Below are 26,642 nucleotides of genomic sequence, written 5' to 3'. Positions count from 1 at the left end.
TAGATACATTGTTGAAGTGATACTTATCTAGTAAATTCCCAACTCATCCTTTAAGATTAAGAGCAAATGCCTCTATGAAACCTTTCCTGCTCCAGACAGGCAGAGTTAAGTGCTTTCTTTCCACCTCTCCAGCTCTTGCCTTTAGTATTATAATTGTTTACCAATTTCCCTCTAAACTAAATCTCTCCTGAGCTAGGACTGGGTCTCTCAAGTCATTTTTGCATCGTTAAACTAACATAAGTGTTAGTTTGTTTGATGAAAGAAACTTGAGCACTGATGTTAACCACAGCCCCTGGCAAAAAAGACACCAAATGGCAGTGACAAAGATTAAATCACTTTTGTTAAATAAATCAGGGATCTGCTGCTTTAAGGAAAGGAACATGAATCTGGCAGCACTAACAAATTCAGAGCTTCTCTTCTTAGAGGCTCTCTAGCTGAATAGACAGTGGGATGTCAACCTCTAATTCGACTTGATCGTATCTCAGCAACTACATTTAATGAGACACTGAGAACAAGAGAGCTGTCCACTTTTAAATCAGCATATTTCTAACTAAACAATAGCAATGGCTAAATCTTTAAAATGCTATTTCTCTCAAGAACATTGCAATGGAACATTTAGACTTTGAGAAAGAGATTAGTGATTTACATTGCTATCTCACTGATTTAATTTAAATGCTCATCCAAACCAAACACACATGTGCCCAAGAGGCTACTAAGAAACCCAACATGCAGAGTTCCCTATAAGTGCAGCTGACAGTGTTGACTGAAACTAAACTTGGAAATCCAGGGCACTAATGCACAATATCAAGCAATAAAACAGCATCTCTTTGGCAATATTTAATTTAAAAAAAGAAGAAAGAGGCAGGCGAAGATCAGGCACTGTCTGTTTTGGAGGATCAACCATTCTGCATTTCAAAGCATTGGTCCCTGCAATATCCAGGTTACTGTGCTAGAATCTCGACTATTATATCGCAGTTGTGAGAGGGAGGGCAAAGATGTGTTTACTCAGTGATTAGGCCCTTAGAATAAGCCTCTAGCTCCTAGAGAGACAGCTCACCACTTATTCATTTGGGCCAATTCACAAAGCCTAGGAAGATTAAACATCCATGCTGAGAAGACAAGCGAATGCAGACGGTGAAAAAGAAATAAAAATTCTTTAAAAACTCTGAGATGACTTCATTATTTTTCCACAAGGAAACTTTAGGAAAGTGTTTAGTTAAAGAAAAACCCACATTGACCTTTCTCTAAACCCTTAATCTTTCCTTTGTGGTGGCACTGCTTTGTGGTAAGCGACTGGCTCGGCTTGCCCCTCTTTTCACTAGAAACCCAGAGAAAAAAGGCTCTGGAGAAACAGTTTTCGTTCCAGGGACACAACCCCCTGACACTGTTAAAAACATGAGATTCCAGGAAAACACACTTTAAAAAAAAAGTTCCCACTTTAAGCTCCAGATGGAACGTGAGAAAGAAGATGATAAAGAGTATCATAAGAGAATCTTCAGGCTGTAGGTACTCTCATAGTAGCTTAAAAAAAAAAAAACCCTGAATGATCTTAATCTTATCTCTCAGACACAACAACCTATCCACAAGCAATTTTCACAGGCGACTGTCACAAGTAAGAATAATAAAAACTATAATATGAAAATGCTTCAAATTTAGGTTATGAAAATCTGATTAAATGACAGATGCAAACCCCAGAATCAGATTTTTGATTATCTTATTAAGCTCAATAAGATACAGGCCAAAACAATTTTTAAAAATTCAGAGAATTAATCGATTTTGGAGAGAGATGAAATTGCAAAGAAATCAGAAAAACTGCTTTTGTGAAGAACAGCTAGTACAGAGAAAACAATATTAGAAAATGTTTTGTTTTCCGTGACCAGTTTTTTTTAAATTGAGCCATTAATAATTTAGTGCATTAACATAAACAGAATGCTATGTGTTAGGCACTAAAAATATAAAATAAATAAAATAAAGATCCCTTGCACTTAACGAATTGAGGGAGAAGAGATATTCAGGGTAAGTAAATATCTAATGGTTGTACCATTTAACAAGTGATAATACTAGAGCATTAAAAGGCTATACTTGGCAGGGTGCCAGTGGCTCATGCCTATAATCCTAGCTACTCAGGAAGTTGAAATCTGAGGATTGTAGTTCAAAGCCAGCTGGGGCAGAAAAGTCTGTGAGACCCTTGTTTCAGATTAATCACCAAAAAGCCAGAAATGGAGCTGTAGCTCAAGTGGTCGAGCACTAGTCTTGAGGGAAAAAGCTTATGGACAGTGCCCAGGCCTTGAATTCAAGACTCAGGACTGGCACAAAAAAGGGAAAAGGATCTATTTGTATTATCTAATTTGGCAGAGAAGGTCTAAATTTCATAGAGCACTAAAGAAAGCAATAGAGCTTCACTCTCACCAGCCTTTTTTTATGTCCTAGGTTTTAGTAAAATGTAAAGAAAAAAAATCTCAAAACTTTTTTTTTTCAAATTTTTTATTGTGATTAAGTGGTTACATAATTTCCCAAATTTCACAGTATTGTGGGATAGTGATGCTTAGGTAAAGTCACAAACACATTCTAACTTTCATGGGGCAAATTGTCTATCATGGTCTATAACATTTATGAGCTTTGCAATACAGTTATTTCTTCCACATTGGGTGATATGTACATTTCTTTTGTTTTGCACAGCATCTCAAAACTTTAAAGTAACAGAATGCAGTTCTGCCACCTATCAACGGTGCAATTATGGGTCAAGATGGGTTTGTGAGGACTATGAATTATGCTGGGCTATTATAAAAAGTATTTAGAAGGAAATATCCAGAACTACCCATGAAAAATAAATAATTTTGAAAATAATTTCAAGAGATATTAGCCATGAAAATGCACCAAAGATCTAGGACCTCCTTGTTTTTTCCTATTGGCAACAGTGCTTGGGATGTTTATTGTGCCTTCAGTGCCTAACTGATCTTCACATTTAAATCCAGAAGTAAGGTACTAAATAAATGTGTAGCTGATAGCAACCAAGATGACTTGGCTTTGAACTATTGTAGGTATTCAAACTAAACAGTATCATAGAACTATAGACTATGAAAGAAGTGAGACATATCTCAAAAGTCAAATACAGAGCAGACAGGAAACATTTGTGGATGGGCTAAAGAGGAAGTCATTTCTTTTCATGTATATGAATATCTATAATCTGTGTATTCAAGGATTTTAATATTGATGTGACAATTTCTAGAAATGGTAGCGTGGTTTGTTTTTTAAATAGGAACTTAAAAAGAGAATAAAATAGTACCTGATTTTCCCTCATTCCCATTTCTGATCTTCTTTGCCTTTACCATACCACCACCAGAATAATCACAATCTTTACTACCATTCTTTTGGTTTTGTTTTAAACTTGGGTGTGGTTTGCTAATACAAACAGCTGACAAACTGATATTATCTAGATTTACCAAGTACTAACATTTTGTCCTGGCATTCCTTTTTTGTTGGTGGTGGTGGGAGTTGTGGGGCTTGAACTCATGGTCTGGGCACTCACTGTCCATGAGCTCTTTTGCTGAAGACTAGCACTCTTAACACTTTTAAGTCACAGCTCTACTTCCAGTTTTTGAGTGGTTAAATGGAGATAAGAGCCTCACAGGGACTTTTCTGCCCTGGCTGGCTTCTAACAGAGATCCTCAGATCTTAGCCTCCTAAGCAGCTATGATTAAAGGCCTGAGCCACCAGCACTCAGTGTGCATTCCTTTTATTAGACTTCTTTTCATGAAACACTTGAAAGTTACAGGCATGATTAATAGTTCTGCCCTAAATACTTCAGAATTGGTTTCCCAGAAACAACACATTTACATATGTAATCATTATTTCTTTTTCATACCAAAGATACAAAGATAAAATAATACAATTTAAACTAGATATATATAACATAATCTAAAATATATAATCTAAGATAATATAAATAGAATTGATACTCAAAATTGGCCTATGTGTCCCAACATTTTTGTAGCTGTTTTGTTTTCAATCTAGGTCCTAAATTTGAATCATTCTAGAACATGGCCTACTTCCACAATTCTATTCTTGTTATAAATGTTCACAAGCCCAGCTTGGTAACTATCACTATGACTCAAGGTAAATGCATGATAAGATAATCTTCATTATCTAAGTGATACTTGAACTGAATTATAAAGACAGAGAAACTGGCTCCTCTGTATCTGAATGTTAAATTCAGGTGATAAAAAAAAGTAGAGAAAAAAGTTTGTGCAAGCCAATGTCTAATCTGTCCCAAGAAGCCCAAGCTATATATTTTTATGTACTGGGAAAAGAAATTTAACACTTTTGCTTGTTCAGTTCCCCAAAATGACTTCAGTTACCAACAGGCAGCAATCAAACTGGAAAAGTTCTTAAAAAAAAAAAAAAAAGGCTACTAATCCTGATGCAAATGCTGGGATAGCATCCTGAAATTCTGAACACACAGATGTCTTTAAATCTCACATATCATATGGAAATCAGAAGCCCCCCCCCCCCCCCCAAAAAAAAAAACAGCCTAAAGTAAAACTAAACTATTGGGTTTAATCCCCAGTACAATAAAAATGTGCAAATATTTTTCTGTTCTACTATTCTCTTTTTTGTCAGTTGTGGGGCTTGAACTCTGGGCCTGGGCACTGTTCCTGAGCCCTTCACAGTTCAAGGCCACTTGAGCCACTTGTCTCCCTTCCAATTTTCTGGTGGTTAACTGGAGATAAGAGTCTCAGACTTTTGCTGCCCAGGCTGGTTTTGAACCACGATCCTCAGATCTCAGCCTCCTGAATAGCTAGGATTACAGGCATGAGCCAATGGCACCCGACTTACTACTATTCTCTTTTGAGATGATGCATACATACTATTTCTAGTTAACCACAGGTCTACTGAATAGGCAGAACATACATATAGATGTGAGCAGCACAGCTGGAGGATAGTAGTAGACAAGCACTCCCCTTTCCTAAATTAGGCTACTGAGGAAAAAAAAAACTCTCAGTCTACTTATTTCATATTTCCATATTTAGAGAAATGGGGAAACCATAGCAGTATTTAAGATATTTATACTTAATTTCACATTAAGATGTATGACTATATTAATAATGCATTCTTGTTTAAAAATTGTAGGAAACAGCCAGGTGCCAATGGCTCGCGCCTGTAATCTAACTACTCAGAAGGCTGAGACATGAGGATCTTGGCTCAAAGACAGCCAAGGCAGCAAATTCCATGAGACTCTTGTCTCCAATTAACTACCAGAAATCTGGAAGTGGCACTGTGGCTCAAGTGGTAGAGCACTAGACTTGAGCTGAAGAGCTCAGGGACAGTGTCCAGGCCCAGAGTTAGAGCCCCATGACTGACTAAAAAAAAAATTGTAGAAAGTATAATGATTAGTGGGCAATGATGTTTAATAGATTGTTGTGTTGCCTGGCAGACAGACTTCAAAGTAGAATATTGGAAAAAAAAAATTTAAAGCTGAATTTATGCACATAGGACTGTGGCGTGTGTGTGTGTGTGTGTGTGTGTGTGTGTGTGTGTGTGTGTGTGTGTGTGTGTGTGTGTGTGTGTGTGTGTGTGTGTGTGTGTGTGTGTGTGTGTGTGTGTGTGTGTGTGTGTGTGTGTGTGTGTGTGTGTGTGTGTGTGTGTGTGTGTGTGTGTGTGTGTGTGTGTGTGTGTGTGTGTGTGTTGGTTCTGGGGATTGAACTCAGGGTCTGGGAACTATCCCTATCCCTGACTCTCTTTTTTGGCTCAAGCTTTTTCTCTCTACCACTTGAGCCACAGATCCACTTCTGAATTTTCTGGTGGTTAATTGGAGATGAGACCTCATCTTCCTGAGTAGCTAAGATTGCAGTCTTTGAGCAACAGATACCAGTTTTTAATTAACTCTTAATAATTAACTTAGTATGTGTGGCAGAGACTGATGGTACCTAAATATTTTCCATTTCTTTCTTGGTGAGAAAAATCTCTATTATTGCTTTCTTTTGTTGGATTAATGGTTGACAACTAGAAAAAACTTTTCTCAGTTTTCTATTAATCAAATGTAGCTCTGTAACTAAGTTCAGGATAATTTGAACGTAAGTTTGAGAGTTCCAGCAGTCATGATAAATCCTGAATCTTTTCAGAGAAGCAACAAGACAGTAGAAGCCTGAGTTTCTTACTTTGTGATGTGCCATACAAGGACTGGACAGATGACCTGTAGACTTTTTAAAGGAAGAGATAAATTAACGTCCATTCTAATTCATTTTTTAAATTTTTCTGTTATGCACAACTAAATTGAATCATAACTCTTACCTATAATAGTTTAACTTTAAAAGATATTCCTACTTATATGTAAAAATGATAAATTTATGGAACTGTAATAATCCATAAAATTTGAAGAAAAGTTACACATTATGTACTAGTTCTTGTTCTAATGGAAAGATTTTCTCAGTTTACCATAGGATTCTGCCTTATACGCTAGGGGATTATAATGGCAATGACCAGAATGGTCATTTAGAATACTACAGTTAGGAAGTTAGGAAATGGTAGAGTGCTAGCCTTGAGCTGAAGAGCTCAGGATAGCACCCACATCCAGAGTTCAAGCCCCATGACTGACTTAAAAAAAAAAAGTTCTTTAGAATACTACACTTACACATTTGGCTATAAGAAAAGAGAAAAGCTATTCTAAGAAGGCCAATTGGAAAGCATGATTGAATGAACCGCAAGAAGGCATGGAGGTTGTGTAGAATGACTCTAGTCTTTTCTTCACACAATAGGGCAGGTAGTCTTTTCATTGCTAACATGTGATCCAATCATTTCATCTAGGGAAGCTACTCTGCTAGTATTTGGAACAGTGTAACAGTGAAGGGTGCACCTATCTGACTGAAATGCATGTGTACCAGATTATATATAACTGAGATCCAACAAGGTCACTGAGGTCACAGTAAGTGGCTTGTCTTGGCATTAAAAAAAAAAAACTTCTTGTAATTTATCTACCTACTATATGCACAGGTGTTTTCAGAACACAAAACAGCCACACTATACATGTTATTATGCAATTCACTTTATTCACTTATTTTGTGCATCATTCCACAGCAATATTTATGAATAGCTTCATCTTTTAAATTGTATATAGTATTCCACTATGAGATACCATTATTTATTTAATCTTTTACTAATGTATATATTTCCAGTTTTGTGCTTTTAACAATACTAAAATAAATATTTGTGTATTTATTTTTTTGATTTGCATTAATACATTCAGCCATTTTTGCTGGTATGATAGGCAAAAAAGCTGTTAAGTGTAGTTTTAATCTGTGTTTCTTATATTATAAAATGTGAAGCATCTTTTTCATATTTTAATTTAATAGTATTTTCTATTTTCTCTAAAATACCTGTTTATATTACTTACCCATACTATGGTTGTTGTTTTTTCTTAGTGACTTTTGGAATTCTTCATAAGTATATATATTGGAGAAAACAGCTCTTTGTGGTATTATTCTCTCCTGTTTTGTTAGGCAATCCAAGGAGAGTTGGTGAGAAACAAGATACTAGAAGATTAATGTGTATAAAAAGATACAGGGAAGTGGACAGGCTGTAAAATTTAGAGCCAAAATTTTGTAAACTACATCGCGCTACCACTGTACTGTTTTTTAAATCACTGCTTGCTGTTCCAAGGATTACACATATTTCAATTACACCGATCAGTCTCATTGTTATCCATTTGTCCCTTCTAACTCCTCCTACAAATTTCTTATATCGCTTTTTGCAGATATCATTTATTCCTGTATTATTAATCTAAAAATGTCATCTTCTTCTTCAAACTCTTTCAAAAGCTAACTAGTACTTAACAACCCAAAAAAGTTCTTGCTGACATTCATGGGTTTCTTGATGAGACCCCCTCCTCAGGTATTTCTCTTCTAGCCCTATCTTTCAGTGACACTATCTTCTCTGACATTAACATTCAAGTAACATCATCACTATAAAGGTAAGGATTCATTACTCAAAGTGAGGTTTATCACCAAGTTATTTTAGTTGCCTTTCTGAGAAAATGCAGGAGGGATATACAGCTAGCCAGTACCAGGCTAGTTTGAAACTGCCTACCTTCAAATTCAAAGCTGCCTGATTTGTTAAATAACCCTATGAGATATGTATTATATCCCAAAGTCTTAAATGTAGAATTGAGAAGATGAAGTTGAGTAATCAGAGAAGTTGAATAATTTGGTTAATAGTACACATCTATTATTAGTAATAAAGGCCAGTAAAGAGTCAGAATTCAAACCTGATAATTCTCATTAGTACTACTTCTACCATACATTTTATTTATTTATTTTTGCCAGTCTTGGGGCTTGACCTGTCCCTGAGCTTCTTTTTGCTAAAGGCTAGCACTCTACCACTTGAGCTACAGCACCACTTCCGGCTTTTTCTGTATGTATGGTACTGAGGAATCAAACTCAGGGCTTCATATACACTAGGCAAGCACTCTACCACTAAGCCACGTTCCCAGCCTTTTATTTTTAAGCAAAAATATGGAACAGATCTAACAGCTTCAGCATTCTAAAATAATAATATGAATAAAAAATAATTTGTAGAACCAGGGAGGACCCTATAGGAGAAATGATGCAGAATGGATAGTCTACTGATGGTAATGATTCTTATGTCTGATATTTTTCAAATATATATAATTGGGGGAGGGGTGCTGATCCTGGGGCTTGAACTCAGGTCCTGGACACTCTCCCTGAGTTTTTTCCCTCAAGATTAGTGCTCTACTTCTTGACCCACAGCTTTACTTCTGAATTTTTGTTGGTTAATTGGAGAAATAAGTCTCATGGACTTTCCACCCAGGCTGGCTTTGCAGCATGATATTCAGATTTCAGCCTCCTGAGTAGCCATGATTACAGGTGACTCCTAGGTACCTGGCTCAAATAGAATTTTAATTTTTAATTATAAAGGTGAAGTACAGAGAAGTTACAGTTACATAAGTTAGGTAAAGAGTACATTTCTTTTTGGATAATGTTACTCCTTCTCTTGCTCTCTCCCAGTTTTTCCCTCCCATTCCCATCCACAAGTTGAACAGTTAGTTCATTTTCAACACAGTCTCAAATACTTTTAAAAGGTGATCAAGTTAAGAAAGTTTTAAATAGTAGCATAAATTAACAATATGTTTTTGATTAATTTAAAAAATAATTACAATACAGGTATAAACATTTTTACCAAATGGGCAGATCTGATAACTAAGTTAATATAAAATGTCAGCTTTTTGACAAATATACATGTTTGTAGAATTATGAAATGTTTATAAATTAAATACATTTAGTAATGGTTATTTCCATGATCAGAATTACATGTTAACTTTTATTCTCTACTTACGATGAATCTGTATTATTATTTTTCTTATAATAAACATTACTTGAGCAATGAGAAAATATTTTGCTAAAAAATTATGTTAGCATCATACATGTGCAGGATGCTGTTCTAAACTGTCACATAAAATTACTCTAAAAGAAACTGCCCTGCCTTCAAGGAATTTAAATTGAAAAGATAACACAGACAAAATGAGCAGACTAGGCATATTTTCCAAAGCACAAAGAAGTTTGTTTACTTGGGTTTTTTTTTTTTTTTGGGGGGGGGGGGGGTTAATAGAGTTCCCGAGGAAGGAAAACAGGCTACTTTACAATGAGCTGACTTTAAAAAAGTTTGATCCATAATAAGCATTGTCAAAGTGAAACACTCATTTTAGTGATAGGAATATCAACCAAGGTTTACAAAATTCCTTTCTGGGGTTATGCTTAGAGCTAGTTCATAAACTGAGTAAGAAATCCACTTTTGTTATTTTTTTCAAATTTGTTCAAAACAGCTTAACAGTGCCTTGACATCAATGATATATAACAACAAAACTACCATCAATGATATATAACAACACTCTCATTTTCCCCCCACTCAGATTAGAAACAGGTTTATTACTAGTTTCAGACTATGAAACTTATAAATGGAAAGCAGGACCTGAGCTCTGGTTTCCTTAAATTCAGTACATTTAGAAAAAGTACTAGGTCTGACTTCAGATATATGGACCATATCAGGATTATTGATATCAAAGCCTTTTGTCCTAAGAGGATGCCTGGGAAAGTAACAATCCTTTATTAATCACGTGGGTAATAAACCCTGGCATTGTGATTTTTATTGCTGTTGATTTTCAGTTACTACAAATGTCTAATCATTGTCTAGGGCATTTTTTTTGTTGTATAGAAGAGACTTGGGCAGAGACAGAGAGTTAGGGAGGGCCCCAGAGAGCTAGGGGAAAAAAAAATATATATATCTTTGAAAAACTCCTAAGAAATTCATGGCTTAGCCAGCAGTAGCTCTTCCACTAACTTAATTAAGAAAGTTAACTATTGCCCTTTAGATAAACATTTTTGTCTTTAAGTAAAAGCAAAATACAAGCTTTACCTAGAAAATACCTTCTAAATGCCTGTTAAAGGCAGGGAATCACAGCTTCCCTCCTCTATGACTCTCAATTGTTCTTTCCAGCCTTGGGCCTTGCAAATACAACTCTCTGTTCAGCCTTCTAACATAAACTTGTTTTAGTTCCCTTAGATTAATTAATCTTCTTTAACTATTACTTTTTATCTCTGTTTTGTTCTGAATTCTGTTATTTTCCAAGCATGGTTTTTATCTTTTAAGATTCAGGTCAGAGCTGGATGGTAGATACCGTCATCTCACAACTGAGGATGCTGAATGAAGCAGGAACATCACAAGTTTGAGAACAGACAGAACTACACAGTGAATAAAAAGTAATCAGGTCAGGGGTACCTTCTCTAGAAACATCTTTGAAGGTGTAAAGGCAACTGTCCTCCCTGTGTCTTTAGAATACTGTATGCTACAGATCTGTGTATTGTCTACCTTCCCTGCTAGACTGTGAATTTATTAAGGGCAGAGAACTTCTGTATCCCAGATAGTTAGTTGGTATGTAATAAACATGAATAGTTCTTAACTCTGTGAACATCATTAATAGTTAAGAACAAGAAAGAGGGGTCATACAATTGGTTAATGTATAGTCAGAAATCTAAATTTCATCATGATATACTTAAATAAAAGAACTTAGGACACCTGCTTCGTTGAAATCAGCGCTCTGATTTGGGTAGCATTATAAATCTTCAAGGAAAAGGTAGAAAGAACCATAAACACTCTCACCAACAAGTGCTCTCAAATGAAATCAGTTTGAAGCAGTTTTCATTAAGATGGATTGAATGTGGCATTGTGAGAAACACTTTATCAAATGTAGTGTTTTACTTAGTGATTAACTATATACCAGTTGATGAAGCTCCCCAAATCCTTTGTAATCCCACCACTCCAATAAACATTTAATGAGTATATAAGTTCAAAAAGCCTAGCAGAGGATTTAAACCTTCAATCTTGTTTTTATTTACTCTTGGAACTCAATTTCTCACTTCAAGTGAAGAAAGCTGGTGCTTGAGGCTCATCTGTTGCCCTGGTAAAATTAATGTGCCTCCCACAGTTTAAATTAAACATGTGATATTTAAGATGAAAGAAATTTCATAAGAGTGCCAGAGTAGTGCCCTAAATTGTTTGAACATTAGCAAATTGTTTTTGGGAAAATGATACTTTCATAAGTTTAAAAATAATATTAAGATTTGGGTAAACTAAAATGTGAAATCTCAAAAGTAGAGACAAACTTGAATAACTGAATCCTGCAGTGCAGAATGTATGTGGGAAATCTGAAGTGTAGTAGTATATTGTAAACCATATTTACCTGTGTTGGAACATAAGGTCTTATTTGTGGGCACTGGTGGCTCACGGCTGTAATCAAAGCTACTCAGGAGACCTGAAATCTGAGAATCATGGTTCAAAGCCAGGGCAGAAAAAGTCCATGAGCTGTGGCTCAAGTGACAGAGCTCTAGTCTTGAGCAAAAAACATTCAGGGACAGTTCTTAGGCCCTGAGTTCAAGCCCCAGGACCAGCACTGATAAACAAATGAACTAATATGAGAATATAGTTATTAATTTCCCTATCTTACTGGTTATAAGGTCCAAATGAAATGCATATACAGGAAAATGTTTTATATAACAGCATCATGTAAATCCGAAGCATTATCATTATATATTGTACTTCACCTAATTAAAGGGAGATAAATATATAACACTAAACATACCAGCTTCAATTTAATTTTGAAAACTTTATTCATCATGAGGCCAAATCTTGCTTACATTTATAGAAATGTTAATAAATTACGCATAAACTGTTGATCTTTAAACTGGGAAGGGAAACCTGAACAAGAGAAGGAAGATAAAGACATTTTAGTAGTCCACAAAGGTCAGTGAATTTTGATGTGAATCTACTAGGAAGCAACACTTTTAATTACATGAACCAATTATTTTCATTTGCTAAAATACCTTCACATTAATAAAAAGCAAACAATCAATTGTTTCATTAGAAATATCCAGGAGTTAATAAACAAGAGCTTATGCTCCTCTGGGGATTATCAAGTTTGAATAAATCTAAATGCCAATTTACTGTGCAAGATACTTAGTAAAAGTTCTTTTGTAAGTAATATACTGTATAAGTATCTGCATTTAAAGCTATAATACAGAACTTCTTGACATGAGATTTTAGAAATACTTATGCCTATTTTGGGAGCTACACTTTTTTTTTTTTTTGTCAGCCGTGGGGCCTGAACTCTGCTCTGGGGCTGGGCGTTGTCTCTCAGCTTTTCAGCTCAAGGCTAGTGCCCTACCACTTGAGCCACAGCACCACTTCCAGCTTTTTTCCTCTTATGTGGTGCTGAGAATCAAACCTAGGGCCTCATGCATATGAGGCAAGCACTCTATCACTGAGCCAACTTCCCAGCCCTAAGAGCTATACTTGGAGTTACAAAAAACCCAGACAGGACTGGGAAGGTGGCTCAGTGGTAGAGCGCTTACCTTGCATGCCTGAGGCCCTGGGTTCGATTCCTCAGCACCACATAAGCAAAAAGAAAAAAGCCGGAAGTGGCGCTGTGGCTCAAGTGGTAGAGTGCTAGCCTTGAGCTGAAGGGCTGAGGGACAGTGCCCAGGCCCAGAGTTCAGGTCCTATGACCAGACCCCCCCAAAAAAAAACAAAAACAAAAACAAGAGACATTTTTTTTTCATCATTTCAACTGTTTTACTAATCTTACTGGAAAGGACAGACATGTTTTTATCAAATTGCAAGTGGCTGTTTAAATACAACTGCATGATCACAGAACCAAAGATTTAATAAGCATTTAAAATCTTATTATAATAAATTATTCTTCAGTATTACTTACAAATCATTGTTTTGGAGGGGGGAGGATTGGAGAGATGGCCTTACTACTTAGGCCAGTCTGGTTTGGAATTTACTGTGAGCCCAGATTAGCATCAAACTTGTGACCCTTCTGTCCCATCTGGTATTAAAGGAGTGAGCACCCACACTGGCCCTTCAACATTCTTACAAAAGTGCTTTATCTGATTTAACAATTAGACTTATTATTCTTTTGCCCCCAAGGAAGGATAGCCTGAGGAACAAGGCAAATAATATTGCAAAGAAGCACACAAATCCAGAATTTGGAACAAGTCATTTGGCTTGATTTCTTCACAAAGCAAATGTCATGGGGGGTAGGGGGAGAGGAAGAGATGGTGCTTACTTAAGAGAGATTTAAGAAGTCTAAAACTTAAATATCATTTGTGATCCTTGAGTGAATTGTGTGTTCAAGAAAGAAAAACAGCTAAAAAGTTATTCTGGGGACAACTGCTGAAGTTTTAATATGAATTGAATATTAATATTTGAGAATTATCATTAATTTTGTTTCATATGACAATAGTATTATGATTAAGTAGGAAAATCTCATGTTTACAAGACATACTAAAGTTTTAGGAGTAAAATATGAACTTTATAATTTATTTTGAAATGGTTTAGTCAAAAATAATGAGTATATTTTGAAATGTTTTTATGCAGCTTACATTTTATTAACTTCTAAGGTTTAATTGCAATAAACATTAAAATATTTAAAATTTATTTATATTTATTTTTATACAAAAAATTTTATTATTATTTTTTGGTCGATCGTGGGGATCTTGAACAGTGCCACTTCCAGCTTTCTAGTGGTTTATTGGAGATAAGGCCCGGGCTAGCTTCGAACAGTGATCTTCAGATCTCAGCCTCCTGAGTAGCTAGGATTACAGGCATGAGCCACTGGTACCCGGCTATACAAAAATTTTTATAATAAAAGTTTAAAATTCTATGCTGGGTGCCAGTGGCTCACGCCTGTAATCCTAGCTACTTAGGAGGCTGAGATCTGAGGGTCATGGTTCAAAGACAAACATGGGCAGGAAAGTCCCCATGAGACTCTTACCTCCAATTAACCACTCAAAAACTGGAAGTGGTGCTGAGGCTCGAGTAGTAGCACACTAGCCTTGAGCTGAAGAGCTGAGGGACAGTGCCCAGGCCAGAGTTCAAGCCCCAGGACCAATAACAACAACAAAAAGTTTAAAATTCCATAAAATAATATACAATTAAACAAATGGGCATATATCAAAAGGGAAAATGCTACAATAGTATCAAAAGGTGACTTCATTTTATACAAATATCCATAAATACAATTACATAAAGATACCATAAAATATGGGAAAACATGTATCATAAAATCAGTTAGAAAGTTCAGGGACAGAACCCAAGCTCTGAGTTCAAATTCTAGAAACTGCAAAAAGAAAAAAGTGCTATTCTACCATTCTAAGAATAAATAATATTTTGTTTTCGTTTTAAACTCAGAGCCTTGTATTTGATCATCTGGCTTTTTTGCTATTGCTCTACCACTTGATGTCTCCAGCCTTGCTTTTTAGATGGATATTTTGGATCTAGAAGTCTCTGGATTTTTCTAACCAAACTGCCTTCATTCTTCAGATCTTAGCCTCTTAAGAAGGAAACATCACACTGGTCCCTGGCACCATTATTTAACTGTTAGTAAGCACTTAAAAACTGACCAATTTTCTTGAAATTCAGTATTTAACATTTAAGATTGATTTTTCTTAGGCTGTATACAATGGCTTAAGTCTGCAATCTAAGTTACTTGGGAGGCAGGAATCAGGAAACTAAAGTTCAAGGCCAGCCCTGGGAAAGAAATTAGTGAAATGCTATCTCAACAAACAAGCCAGACATTGTGATTCACACTTAGATATGCAGGAGGTACAGGTAAGAAGAATGTGACACTAGCCAACCTGGAAAACCTAAAGAGACTATATTTGAAAAATAAATAAAACAAAATGGGCTTGGAATATGTCTCAAGTTGTAGAGTTTCCCTAACAAGCTCAAGTACCAGGTCTTGAGTTCAAACATGGGTACTGAAAAAAAAAAAGATGGGCTTTTCTTTGTATCAGAACTATATATAAATTACAAATCTCACAGGGAAGCTTTGACTCATTATCAAAACTGCTTGCCTTCTTTAATGTTAGCAGTTTCCCCTTCTCCATTTACATGCCACTGTTTCCCTACTTTTGTTCCATTCATTAAACATGTATTGCATTTATTGTGTTTAGGAATGAAAAGGGCATGGCTCCTGCCAAAAGAAAAATGGAACCTGGAAAGACATATATAGAATGGATAATTACAATGTGTTTAGTGTACCAATAACAGAAAACAGAGGGTTTCACTAGACAGTACTAGAAGGGTAGGTGATGGAAGTGGAAATAAGGGCCCTCCAGTAAAAAGCAGGAGAAAAGGCATTCCTGGCATTGGGGAAGCATGCAAGAAGAGTAAGATTATGGAGAAATTGTACTGAAGATACAGAGAGTTTGCCTCTTGTGGGGCTTTCTTTCCGTATCATAACATGGTAAGATATTACATGATAATACAGCAGAAGAGAGAGGAAAGAAGGGAAAAAACACCAAACTCCTACAATAACTAGCACATTCCTGAGATAAAATTTCTAATGGATTCATCAGGGTGGCATCCCCAGGACCTAGCCAACTTTTAAAGGTACCTCTCCTCAACACTGTTACAATAGCAATTAAATGTCAAAGTAAGTTTTTTTGGAGGGAATATTTAAACCATAGCAGGTAGGGAAATGAGAAGAGCTGAAGCTATAGAGATACACTGAAGCAATTACTGAGGTGTTGATTGCTGTGTTAATATACAAATAGAGTAATTAAAATCTTCTTGCTCAAAATGTGCCTTCTGAATTTTTACTTGATTTTAAGATGACAAAGCCCAAATCTGTTTTTAAGAAAGAGTTGCTACACAGTGAATGTTGGGAAAAAATATTACAGTTGGTCGATAGTGTTCCTTCTTTAGCTAAGTCAGTTGGGGCATAAAAATATTAGGTGGGAAATTCCAAAACCAAAAATGTATGTATTTTATATTGTGTACTGTCCTGAACAGCTTGATGAATTATCAGATATTCAGTTTCTTCTTGCTAGTGATGTATCACTATCACTTTGTCCAGCCTCTCCATCCTCTATATGTTATGTACATATTAGACTTAGTTATCTTAATTATCAGATAGACTGTCATGACATCAAAATGCTTTCATTAAAAAAGCATTTACTTAACTTATTAATGATCCCCAAAGAGCTAGAGTACTGATGCTGATACTGAGTATTTGCATATGCCAAAGAAAAGCTGTGAAGTACTGTCTTTAAATGAAAAAGTGAAAGTACAAGAAGATACTTTTAGACACATAGACACACAGACACACAGACCATTTAATTTTCATTACAAGATATTCTTGTTTTATTTTATCAATGGTTGCTTTTTTTTTTTTCGGCTGTGGGGCCTGAACTCTGGGCCTAGGCGCTATCCCTCAGCTCTTCAGTTCAAGGCTAGCACTCTACCACCTGAGCCACAGTGAAACTTCCAGCTTTTTCTGCTTATGTGATGCTGAGGAATCAAACCCAGGGCCTCATGCATGCAAGACAAGCGCTCTACCACTGAGCCACCTTCCCAGCCCCCACTGGTTGTTTTCAATATCTGAACGTGTCTAATTTGTAAATTAAATTTTGTTAAGCAAAAACAACTCTTTCAGAACACAAAAATCCACTCAAAGGAAATTACACATTTACAAAAACAGTATGAGTTAAGTATTTGTTATCCAAAATGTTTGAGACCAGAAGCATTTTAAATTTTCGGATGTTTGTATAAATGTTTTTAATTGAGCACTCCTAATTCCAAATTATGAAATCCAAAACATTTTGAGTATCATGGGAGCTAAACATGTTTTGAATGTTAGCGCATTCTGGATTTTAGGTTTTCAGATGAGGGATGCTCAAGTAAGTGTAGGATCTGGTACCAAGCTTTCAGATATCTCTTGGGCACCCTGGAATATACTCCCACAGATGAAAGAGAACTACTACCAATATTACTTGGAACACTTATTTTGGGGAAAGACTGATCCTCTATCAAGAAATTAGCAATCATGTAATGGAAAAGAATACAAACACAAACTGGTCATGTGTAAGTATGTTCTCCCCAACACCTCCCCCCTACCCCACACACACACAAAATCCTGCTGCAGAATTTGCCTCTTGCAAAATCCAGGGGGGAGATTAGAGAAATGCTCTGATATACGCATCTTGATCAGACTGGCAGATGAAACAAAGACCAAATTTTCAATGTCAAATAAAGCAGAGCCAGGCACCAGTGGCTCACATCTGTAATCCTAGCTACTCAGGAGGCTGAGATCTGAGGGTCACGGTTCAAAGCCAGCCCAGGCAGGAAAGCCCATGAGATTCTTTTAATAAACCACCTGAAAACTGGAAGTGGTGTTGTGGTTCAAGTGGTAGAGTGCTAGGCTTGAACTAAAGAGCTTAGGGACAAGGCCCAGGCCCAGAGTTCAAGTCCTACAACCAACAAAAACAAACAAAAACACCACAAAACAGTATATTAAACATTTCCTCAGGCTTAGTGGTAAATCTATTAGATGTGTTTTTTTAATCAGGAAAGGTAAAACTGTACTTACATCTCGGGCTTTCACATAGAAGGCCTCTTGAAAAGCAGCTTCTAATGAGCCAATAAAAAATACAGGATGGCAGTCACCATATCTATAGGAAAAATTGAGTCTATTAATTAAGGTACATTTCAAATCCACAAATCTAATCAATGACTTTTAAGTAAATGTTAGGGCTAGTATCTAGTATAAAGATTAAGACATTTCTTTAAAAGCTTGGGGAAAAAATGTGTTTTTTCAATTCTCCTTGTCTATATTAATAGATTACAACTCTAGAATTTTAATTATAACTGCCAAATGTTGTACTTAAAATGCCACTTATAAGGATCAACTAACTTTTTGGTTACTCGTGTTGACAGCTTTAGCTTCCTATTTTAGTTCATGTAAATAGTTTCATGTAAAGGTCCCATATTATATTACATGAGAAAAATACTAAGAGAAATATTACTTATATCAAATTAAGGGTTAAAAATTAATCATCCTCATAATTAAACACTTCAAAAATTCCCAAATGTACATAAGCATTTTTGAGTCTTAATAGAAAATTTCAAAGTAAAAGTAAAAAATTGCCTTATTGTTAAAATTTTTAAATTATTTAAAAATTTTATTTACTTATTTATTTACTGGTACTGTAGTTTGGCTCAGGAGGGTCTGATGTTATTGCCTAGAACTGGCACAGATCTGAAATTCTCTTACTTGGGTCTCACAAGAAACTAAGACCACAGATGCCTACCACCATGCATGGCTTATTGGTTGAAATGGAGGTCTTACTAACTGTATCTTTCCTGGACTGGCTTGGTTGGAACTGTGATTTTCCCTATCTCTGTCTACAGAAATCTATTATCATTTAAATTTTATTTTGTCTGTCTGTCTTAGGATGAACTAAAAATGTATATGATATCCTAGTCCTTTGGGAAACTCAATTGAGATATTACATTTAACTCATCTTTTAAACTTCAATGAAGATACAGAGATTAAGTAATATACCTCTGCTTACATTTAACAATATGTACTTCCCTACCAGGACAATATATATTGGTAAAGACATCACTTGAATACTTTATGGCAAAATTTTAAACAATCTATAATTAAAATTGCCCCAGAAAAATCACAGTAGCATAAGAGAACATCAATTTTATATAGTTAATGTCCTAACCCTACCTTGAAGAAAACTCTGCTGTAAATTGTAATAAGGCATCTCCTTCATTTTCTGCGTTTTCTGGCACTAAAAAACAAACAAAAGAAAAAACAAAAACCAAAAAAACAAAACAAATAGACACAAAAAACAAACCACATAACATCTAATCCCACATATAAGAAATATATTTAATCAATAAAGAGGAAATAAAATTAAGCTTTAGCTTCTGTGATATATCTGAGGGGACATTTTAACTCAGCATACATTAGAAGATCATCAAGCCAGTATAAAAAATAATCTTTAAAAAATTCCAAGCTCATAAAATGTGGAAATCAACAGATACAATTCTGGCAAGCATCTATGTATGTGCCAGCTGTAAAGATTTTAATATTTTCTTGATATCTTGTTGTTAAATTGTATTAAAAGATCTGACATTATTTTAAAGACCACATTAATGAGGAAAATTTTCAACTTCATTTAAATATTATATCTATTTCTGCCCACAGGAGATCTATAATTTCACAGAGTGAAAGAGCCACTTAAGAATTAATTTTAGCAGTCATTCTGCACTTAGTATTACTTGATTTCTATATTACATATCTCATAAGCGGAAGTGACAGTGATGGTACATTTACTTTTTTCCTTCCAAATATGAGTATTAGTCGATAAAAATGTTATTATTCTTCACAATGATGTCTTTGATAAGATGTGGGAAACAATACACATATGAAACAAAATGTACATTTCCTTGAATTTTTTGTAATTTTTACTATTACACCGAGAATTTGGGGGCTTAATAAAATCAAAACTCAAAAGACTGATTCTAATGGAGAATGTTCACTCCCTTTATTTAATATCTCAAAAATCTAAAGTTTACCATTGTTTCTAACTTTGAGTTCTAGAAGGGAGAATTATAATGCTGGCCCCAAAGAGATCTTAATACTCACTCATTGGAGATTTTCTCAGGGCAGATGACGCCATGCTGAATACTTCTCCATCATCCACCCCAAATTCTGTAGCATCTTCGAAGTCATCTCCATCGCTATCACTAACCATATGAACATCGGTGCTTTGCTATTTAAGGAAAGTCCTGATTAGATTCATATTGATTTCAACATAGCAGATTCTAAATTTATGTACTTACAACAGGATACTAGTATTATCAAACAAGAAGTCATTTAGGAAAGTAAAGCTTAGTACTTTTCATTTTAAGAATTATATACATTACTAAACCCACTGTAAAGGAGACCAAAGTTTGGAGAATGACAGAAAATGAAGGATATTTATAAACTTAATGAACACAGGGGTTTTTGTTTTATCCCTAGTGTAGAATATGGAATTAAGTGCTCAATAAGAAAATGGGTACAACTTGAAAAGTCAGAGACAAAGTAATAAATGAAGCTTTCAAAAAGCTCACAGTAGCTAGGCACCAGTAGTTCATGCTTATAATTCTAGCTACTAAGGAGTCTAAGAGCTAAGGATCATTGTTCAAAGTTAGCTTGAGAAGGAAAGTCCATGAGACTCTCCAAATAACCAGCAAAAAGTTGGAAGTGCAATTGTGGCTCAAGTGGCTGTGCTAGCCTTGAGCAAAAAAGCTCAGGGACAGTGCCCAGGCCCTGAGTTCAAGCCCCAGGACCAGCCCAAAAAAGAAAAAAGAAAAGAAAAAAAAGAGGAAAACTATTTGATCCTTCAGTCTATACAGAAGAACCTAACTTAAAAGTAACTTCTAGGGCTGAGAAGGTCGTCAATGGTAGAGTGCTTGCCTCACATGCATGAGGCACTGGTTTTGATTCCTCAGCACCATATGAGCAGAAAAAGCCAGAAGTGGTGCTGTGGCTCAAGTGGTAGAGTGCTAACCTTGAGCCAGCACTGAGGGAGGGACAGAGCTGAGGGACAGTGTCCAAGCCCAGAGTTTAAGCCCCACAACTGACAAAAAGAAAATAGTAACTTCTAGAAAAGCATTAAGAGAAACAGAATCAAAGACTCACAAAATTTAGCTAGAAGGAATACTAGAGGTTAACCACTTACTGAATTATAGATTTTAAAGCTGGAAGGTATCATATATATATATATATATATATATATGATATATATGATATATATATATGATATATTTTTTTGGGGGGGGGGTTTGGTCATGGGGCTTGAACTCTGGGCTTTGGCGCTATCCCTTTGCTCTTCAGCTCAGGGCGAGTACTCTACCACTTGAGCACAATGCCACTTCTGGTTTTCTAGTGGTTTTTGGAGAAAAGAGTCTTACAGACTTTCCTGCCTGGGCTGGCTTTGAACCGAGATCCTCAGATCTCAGCCTCCTGAGTAGCTAGGATTACAGGCATGAGCCACTGGTGCCTGGCTCTTACAGATTTTTTTTTTTTTTTTTTTTTTTTTTTTTTTTTTTTGCCGGTCATGGGGCCTAAACTCTGGGCCTGGGCGCTGTCCCTCAGCTCTTCAGCTCAAGGCTAGCACTCTACCCCTTGAGCCATAGCGCCACTTCCGGCTTTTTCTGCTTATGTGGTGCTGAGGAATCGAACCCAGAACCTCATGCATGCAAGGCAAGCACTCTACCACTGAGCTACCTTCCCAGCCCCTCTTACAGATTTTTTGTCAGAGGTTTTCCTAACTACTTTTCATGGATTACCACCTTTCCCCAGTCACAAATTACAGAAATTTACAGTATACAATGCCTATGTTCATTGGACTTTAAAAAGTTATGGCTGCTCTCATGGAGGAAGAGGGCAATAAGGAGTTTAATACTCTTGGAGTCATATCTGTTTGACAGTTAGGGTCTAGGGTACGCCTGAAGCACTTCAGACCCCAAGAAACAATTTTAAAATTGTTAAGTTTAGCATTTCCTCTCTGGACAAATCCAAGCATTAATGCCCAGAATTGTACTATTTTCATCTCATTTTTAAGAGTCTTCCCAATGCTTTGGCATTGAGCAAGATAATAAAAACACACTATTGGATGAATTAATGAATGTACTGCCTTAAGTCATTCATCTGCTATTCTGGACCTATTACTACTTCACACAAAAGACTTATTTCTACATGCAACGTAATTTTCCCTGAATATTTTGTTCTAGAGAGCCAAGATCTCCTGGTCTAAGCTTTGTAACAGCTTAAAATTTCAAAACCCTTTCCCATTTTAAAGCCATGAGGAGTCTCTTCTATAAAACCCATTTCCTAAAACAATTGCTCTTGAACTCTTTTGAACTCTTTACAGTTAAAAGCCTGGATGAAGATCCTTCTAACTTTGAGGCTTAGAGTTAAACAGGTAAAGGCTCAAAATCTGTAATGCACACTACATGTTCCTTTCAAGTGCCTAGTCATGATCACAGGCAAGTAAAAGAAACAAAGGACTATAGTAACACACCCCACAACCTTGATCAGCTAGATTCATCTCAGCTTTCACCAAGTCTTATCTAGTATTCACCCCTCTCTTTGAGAGGCATCAAATTAAGAATGAGAGTTTAGGGACATGGGGCAGGAAAAACAAAGAATATTCCATATATACTTCTCTTTTTTCTCACTGCTTTTATTGTCTAACATCTATCCTTTCTCCAAATTCAATTTTCAATCAAATGATATCCCTCCTCCTTTCCAAATAAGGTCTTACTTTATATTAAAAGTGATTTTAATTCTTTTATATGACCTATTATTATTTTGGCTCCACAAAGTACAGAATCCTTCAGTCTCTTATGAAACCCTACAACAACACCTTCAAATGGAGGTATCTAAAAGCCGATTTTGTTGAAAAAAGTATATTTCAAATATGAATTATTGAAGTATCTGCAAGAATGAACTACTTAATTATGTATAAGGAACTCCCAATCTCTTCACATTTTCTTATCAGCCATCTCACAGGTTAGGAAAAGCTTTTCTAAAAAATGAGATAAACAATCTTTTTTTCATTAATGTTTGCTGATGAGAATAGATAATCTCATGATCAGTCATGGCTGCCTTAAAATGCTTTGAATGTAGAAAAGCTGTTGATTCAGAATTTCAAAAATAGCCAAATTTTATGATTCTATTTTAGCTGTTTATTACCTTCATTTACTCCTTCTATCAGTCAACAAACATTTACAAATATCTACTCTGCACCACATTTTCAAGACTTGTGTGAAAGGTATAGTCTATGCCCTCTTGAGGAGAACTATATTATACAGATAGTTATAATATTGAAAGATAGTGTTAAGATATATGAATAATAAAATGAGATAATGTTATACCTAACTCAACTCAGGGTGAGAGGGATCAGGGAAAACTTCCAGGAAATGACAACAAAACTATCTGAGACAAATATTTAGAAATGAAAATACATCAAAGCAATCTCATAACTAAAGTAAATGTTTCTTTTAGCAGACATTTACCAACCATATATTATGTTAAGGCACAAGGTTAAAAGCTAGGAATACAAAAGTAATATATAGTTTCTATCTTCAAGAAATTCCCACTCTAAAAGGAAAATATATTTATTTGCTTGGTGTAGGAGGTACAAAAAAAGGTATAACCAAATGCTATTTAAAAATAGAGAGTGACTTAGTCCCTCAAGGACTATTACAAAGACTGTTCAGGATGTCATACAGTGCGCCAAGATTTAATGCAGACCTTGAAGATAGCATAGTGGTGGAGTATATGTATGGTGCAGAGGGGAGTTACACAATAAGGGGAGAAAAGTGAGTAAATAGTTCGGTATTTTAAAAGATAAATGAAAATCCAGAAAAACACAAAGAATTACTAGTTTCATGTATGTACAAGAAGTGTGACCTAGCCATAAGGGCAAAAAAGATTGATGGCATTAGACTGTGCCACTCCTTAAAATTATGCTAAGATTATTTGCACATTACTATGATGGCAATAAGAAAATCAGCAGAGGTTTTTAGGCAGGGAAGTGTTCAAGGAAACAACTCTCATGTCCCTGTGTGTTATTTGGTATGGACCTAAAGACATGAGGACCTAAAGACCTAAAGACATGAGAAAAGTGACCTATTCAAAAAAAAGGTGACCTATTTCAAATATCTAAGGAAGAGATTACTTGAACAGTGAACAATGGAAATTAAGTAAAGATGACAAAATCATAATGTATATGAGGGGCCAGTGGTTTATACATATAATCCTAGCTACTCAGAAGGGAAGATCAACATTTAAAACTAGCTAGGGCAAAAAGTTCAAGAGACCCCATTTCAATCAATAGCCAGATGTGGTCATGCACACCTATCATCAGTTACATGGGAGGCTGAGATCAGGGGATTATGGTTGCAGGCCTCTCTGTGCTCAAGGCAACTGCTCTACACTTGAGCCACTTCTGGCTTTTTCTGAGTAGTTTATTGAAGGTAAGAGTCTTACAGACTTTCCTGCCTGGACTGGCTTCAAACCATGATTCTCAGATCTCAGCCTCCTGAGTAGCTAGGATTATAGGGGTGAGCTACCAGTGCCTGGCTAAAACCCTTTTTTTTTTGATGAGCTTTTAAAGATGATGCAGGAGATGAAGGCTTTTGGCATACAATAGGTATGCAATCAAGTATTGAATAGATATTGAACAAGTCTTCTTTATCACTCATGCCACCATCTCGGCATCATTTTTTTTCTTACCTGTCCTTTCTCAGAGATCTTGTCAGTAATCAGTCCTACTATTCTTCTGAAATATTTCTGAAATCCATACTCTTTATTCTTTCTACTAGCAATGTTCTACTTCAGATCTTTTTTCTCCAAATTCAACTTAGAAATGTTTTAAATTTAATCTATTCTTTGCATCTGGACAGTTATCTGCTGCTTTTTATATTTCAACTTGCGTTGCAATGACTTCATTTTTAAATAAAGAGCGCTGTCTAGGATAATCTCATCCCTAGAATAATGTAATGTCTTCATTGCTTGTATTCATAGTGCATTCTATGACAATCACTTTAAAATACCTTTTTCAATTTCCCAATGTTCCATCCCCCAGTAAGTATCTGTGGGGGGGGGGGGGAGGGCGGGGGGAAGATGGGGGTTGCAGGGCTTGAAATCAGGGCCTGGGTGCTGTCTCTGAGCTCTTTTGCTGAAGGCTAGTATTCTACCACTTTGAGCCATAGAGCCACTTCCAGTTTTTGAGTAGTTAATTGGAGATAAGAATCTCACAGAGACTTTTCTGGCGAGGCAGGCTTCAAACAACAATCCTTTTATCTCAGCCTCCTGAGTAGCTAGGATTATAGGCATGAGCAACCAGTGCCTGTCAACCACAATTATTTTTAAGTGTATATTTCAACAGTATTAAATATATATCCTCTAAAAGTGGCATGGTAGCTCTAGTAGTAGAACACTAGCCTTGAGCACAAAAAGCTCAGGTACAAAGTCCAGGCCCAAGCTCAAGCCCCAGGACTGTCAATAAATAAATAAATATCCTCAATATTGTGGCACCACCAATACCATCCATACTCACCGAACAATATCAGCTTCACATCCTCTTTATCTCAACACCCTGGCAACCATCATTCTATTTCCTTTCTTTATAATTTTGATTACTCTAAGTATATCACCTAAGTAGAATCATAAATTATCTTTTTGTGAATGACTTATTTCACTTAAAATATTCATCTATGTTGTAGTATTTGTCAGAATGCCCTTCCTCTTCAATTATCCTTTTAAATATATGCTACATTTTGCAATTTATTCATCTACTGGAGGACATTTGAGTTTTTTCATATTTAAATTACTGTGAGTAACATCTCTATGAATGTGAGACTACAGATATCTAAGGTCCTATCAGCATATAACCAGATGGAAAATTGCTGGATCAAATAGCAATGCTATTTTTTATTCTTTTGAGGAATTATACCATTTTCCATTACTGCTATATAATTTCACATGCCTTCCAACAGTGTACAAGAATCCATATTTTCTTGATATATGATGACACTTGTTGCTTTCTGTTTTTTGAAAATAGCTGCATCATAGTGCATAGGAGATGGTTCTCATGATTGGAGATGTTGATAATTTTTCATGTTCTTATTGGACATTAGTTATATATTCTTTTGAGAAATGTATATTTGTAATCCTTTTCTCATAAAACATTTGACTGACAATAAGTAGTATATTTATAGGGTACAACATTAATGTTTTGAAAATATAGTCATATAAAAAAATATAGAATAAATTGAACTACATTTTAAGAACTTGTCATTTCTTGTGATATAAATACCAGAAATTTATTCACTTGCAGCAATTTTGAAATTTGGAAAACAGTCTGATTAGCTATATTCAGTCATGAATAGATCTCAAAACTTATTCCTCTTTTATTAAAGCCACACACCTTTTGTGCCCTTTCCAAACTCTGGAAGCCACCATTCTACTCTCTACTTCAATGAATAAGTCCTATAATTCATGGGTTCATTTCAAGACTCTCTAGTGTTTCCATTGGTCCATGTATCTGTTTCAATGTTAATACCTGTTTATTTTAAACATAATAGCATTGTAATATATTTTGAAGTTGGTTAGGGTAATATATCTAACTTTCTTCTTTTTGTTCAAGTTTGCTTACTTATATCAGACCTTTTATGGTCATAGTCCCATAAAGGTTTCAGAACTGTTTTTGTATTTC

The 26,642-nt window shown here is 35.6% G+C and overlaps 1 protein-coding gene across 1 annotated transcript in view; it reads right to left on the bottom strand.

Moving 5' to 3' along the window:
* The window catches only part of Faf1 (Fas associated factor 1), a 299,200-nt gene that overhangs the window by 95,884 nt on the left and 176,674 nt on the right, over nt 1-26,642 (bottom strand). Inside the window, exons 10-12 of the mRNA XM_069987264.1 lie at nt 20,015-20,141; nt 19,091-19,154; nt 17,942-18,023 (exon numbers count right to left, since the gene is read on the bottom strand). Coding sequence (XP_069843365.1) covers nt 17,942-18,023; nt 19,091-19,154; nt 20,015-20,141 — 273 coding nt within the window. The remainder of the gene's footprint in view (nt 1-17,941; nt 18,024-19,090; nt 19,155-20,014; nt 20,142-26,642) is intronic.

This window comes from Dipodomys merriami, unplaced genomic scaffold (genome assembly GCF_024711535.1).
Source record: "Dipodomys merriami isolate MVZ:Mamm:240054 unplaced genomic scaffold, mDipMer1.0.p SCAF_34, whole genome shotgun sequence".
Classification (NCBI taxonomy): domain Eukaryota; kingdom Metazoa; phylum Chordata; class Mammalia; order Rodentia; family Heteromyidae; genus Dipodomys; species Dipodomys merriami.
Note: the sequence above shows the minus strand (reverse complement) of the source record. Positions and strands in the feature narration are given on the sequence as shown.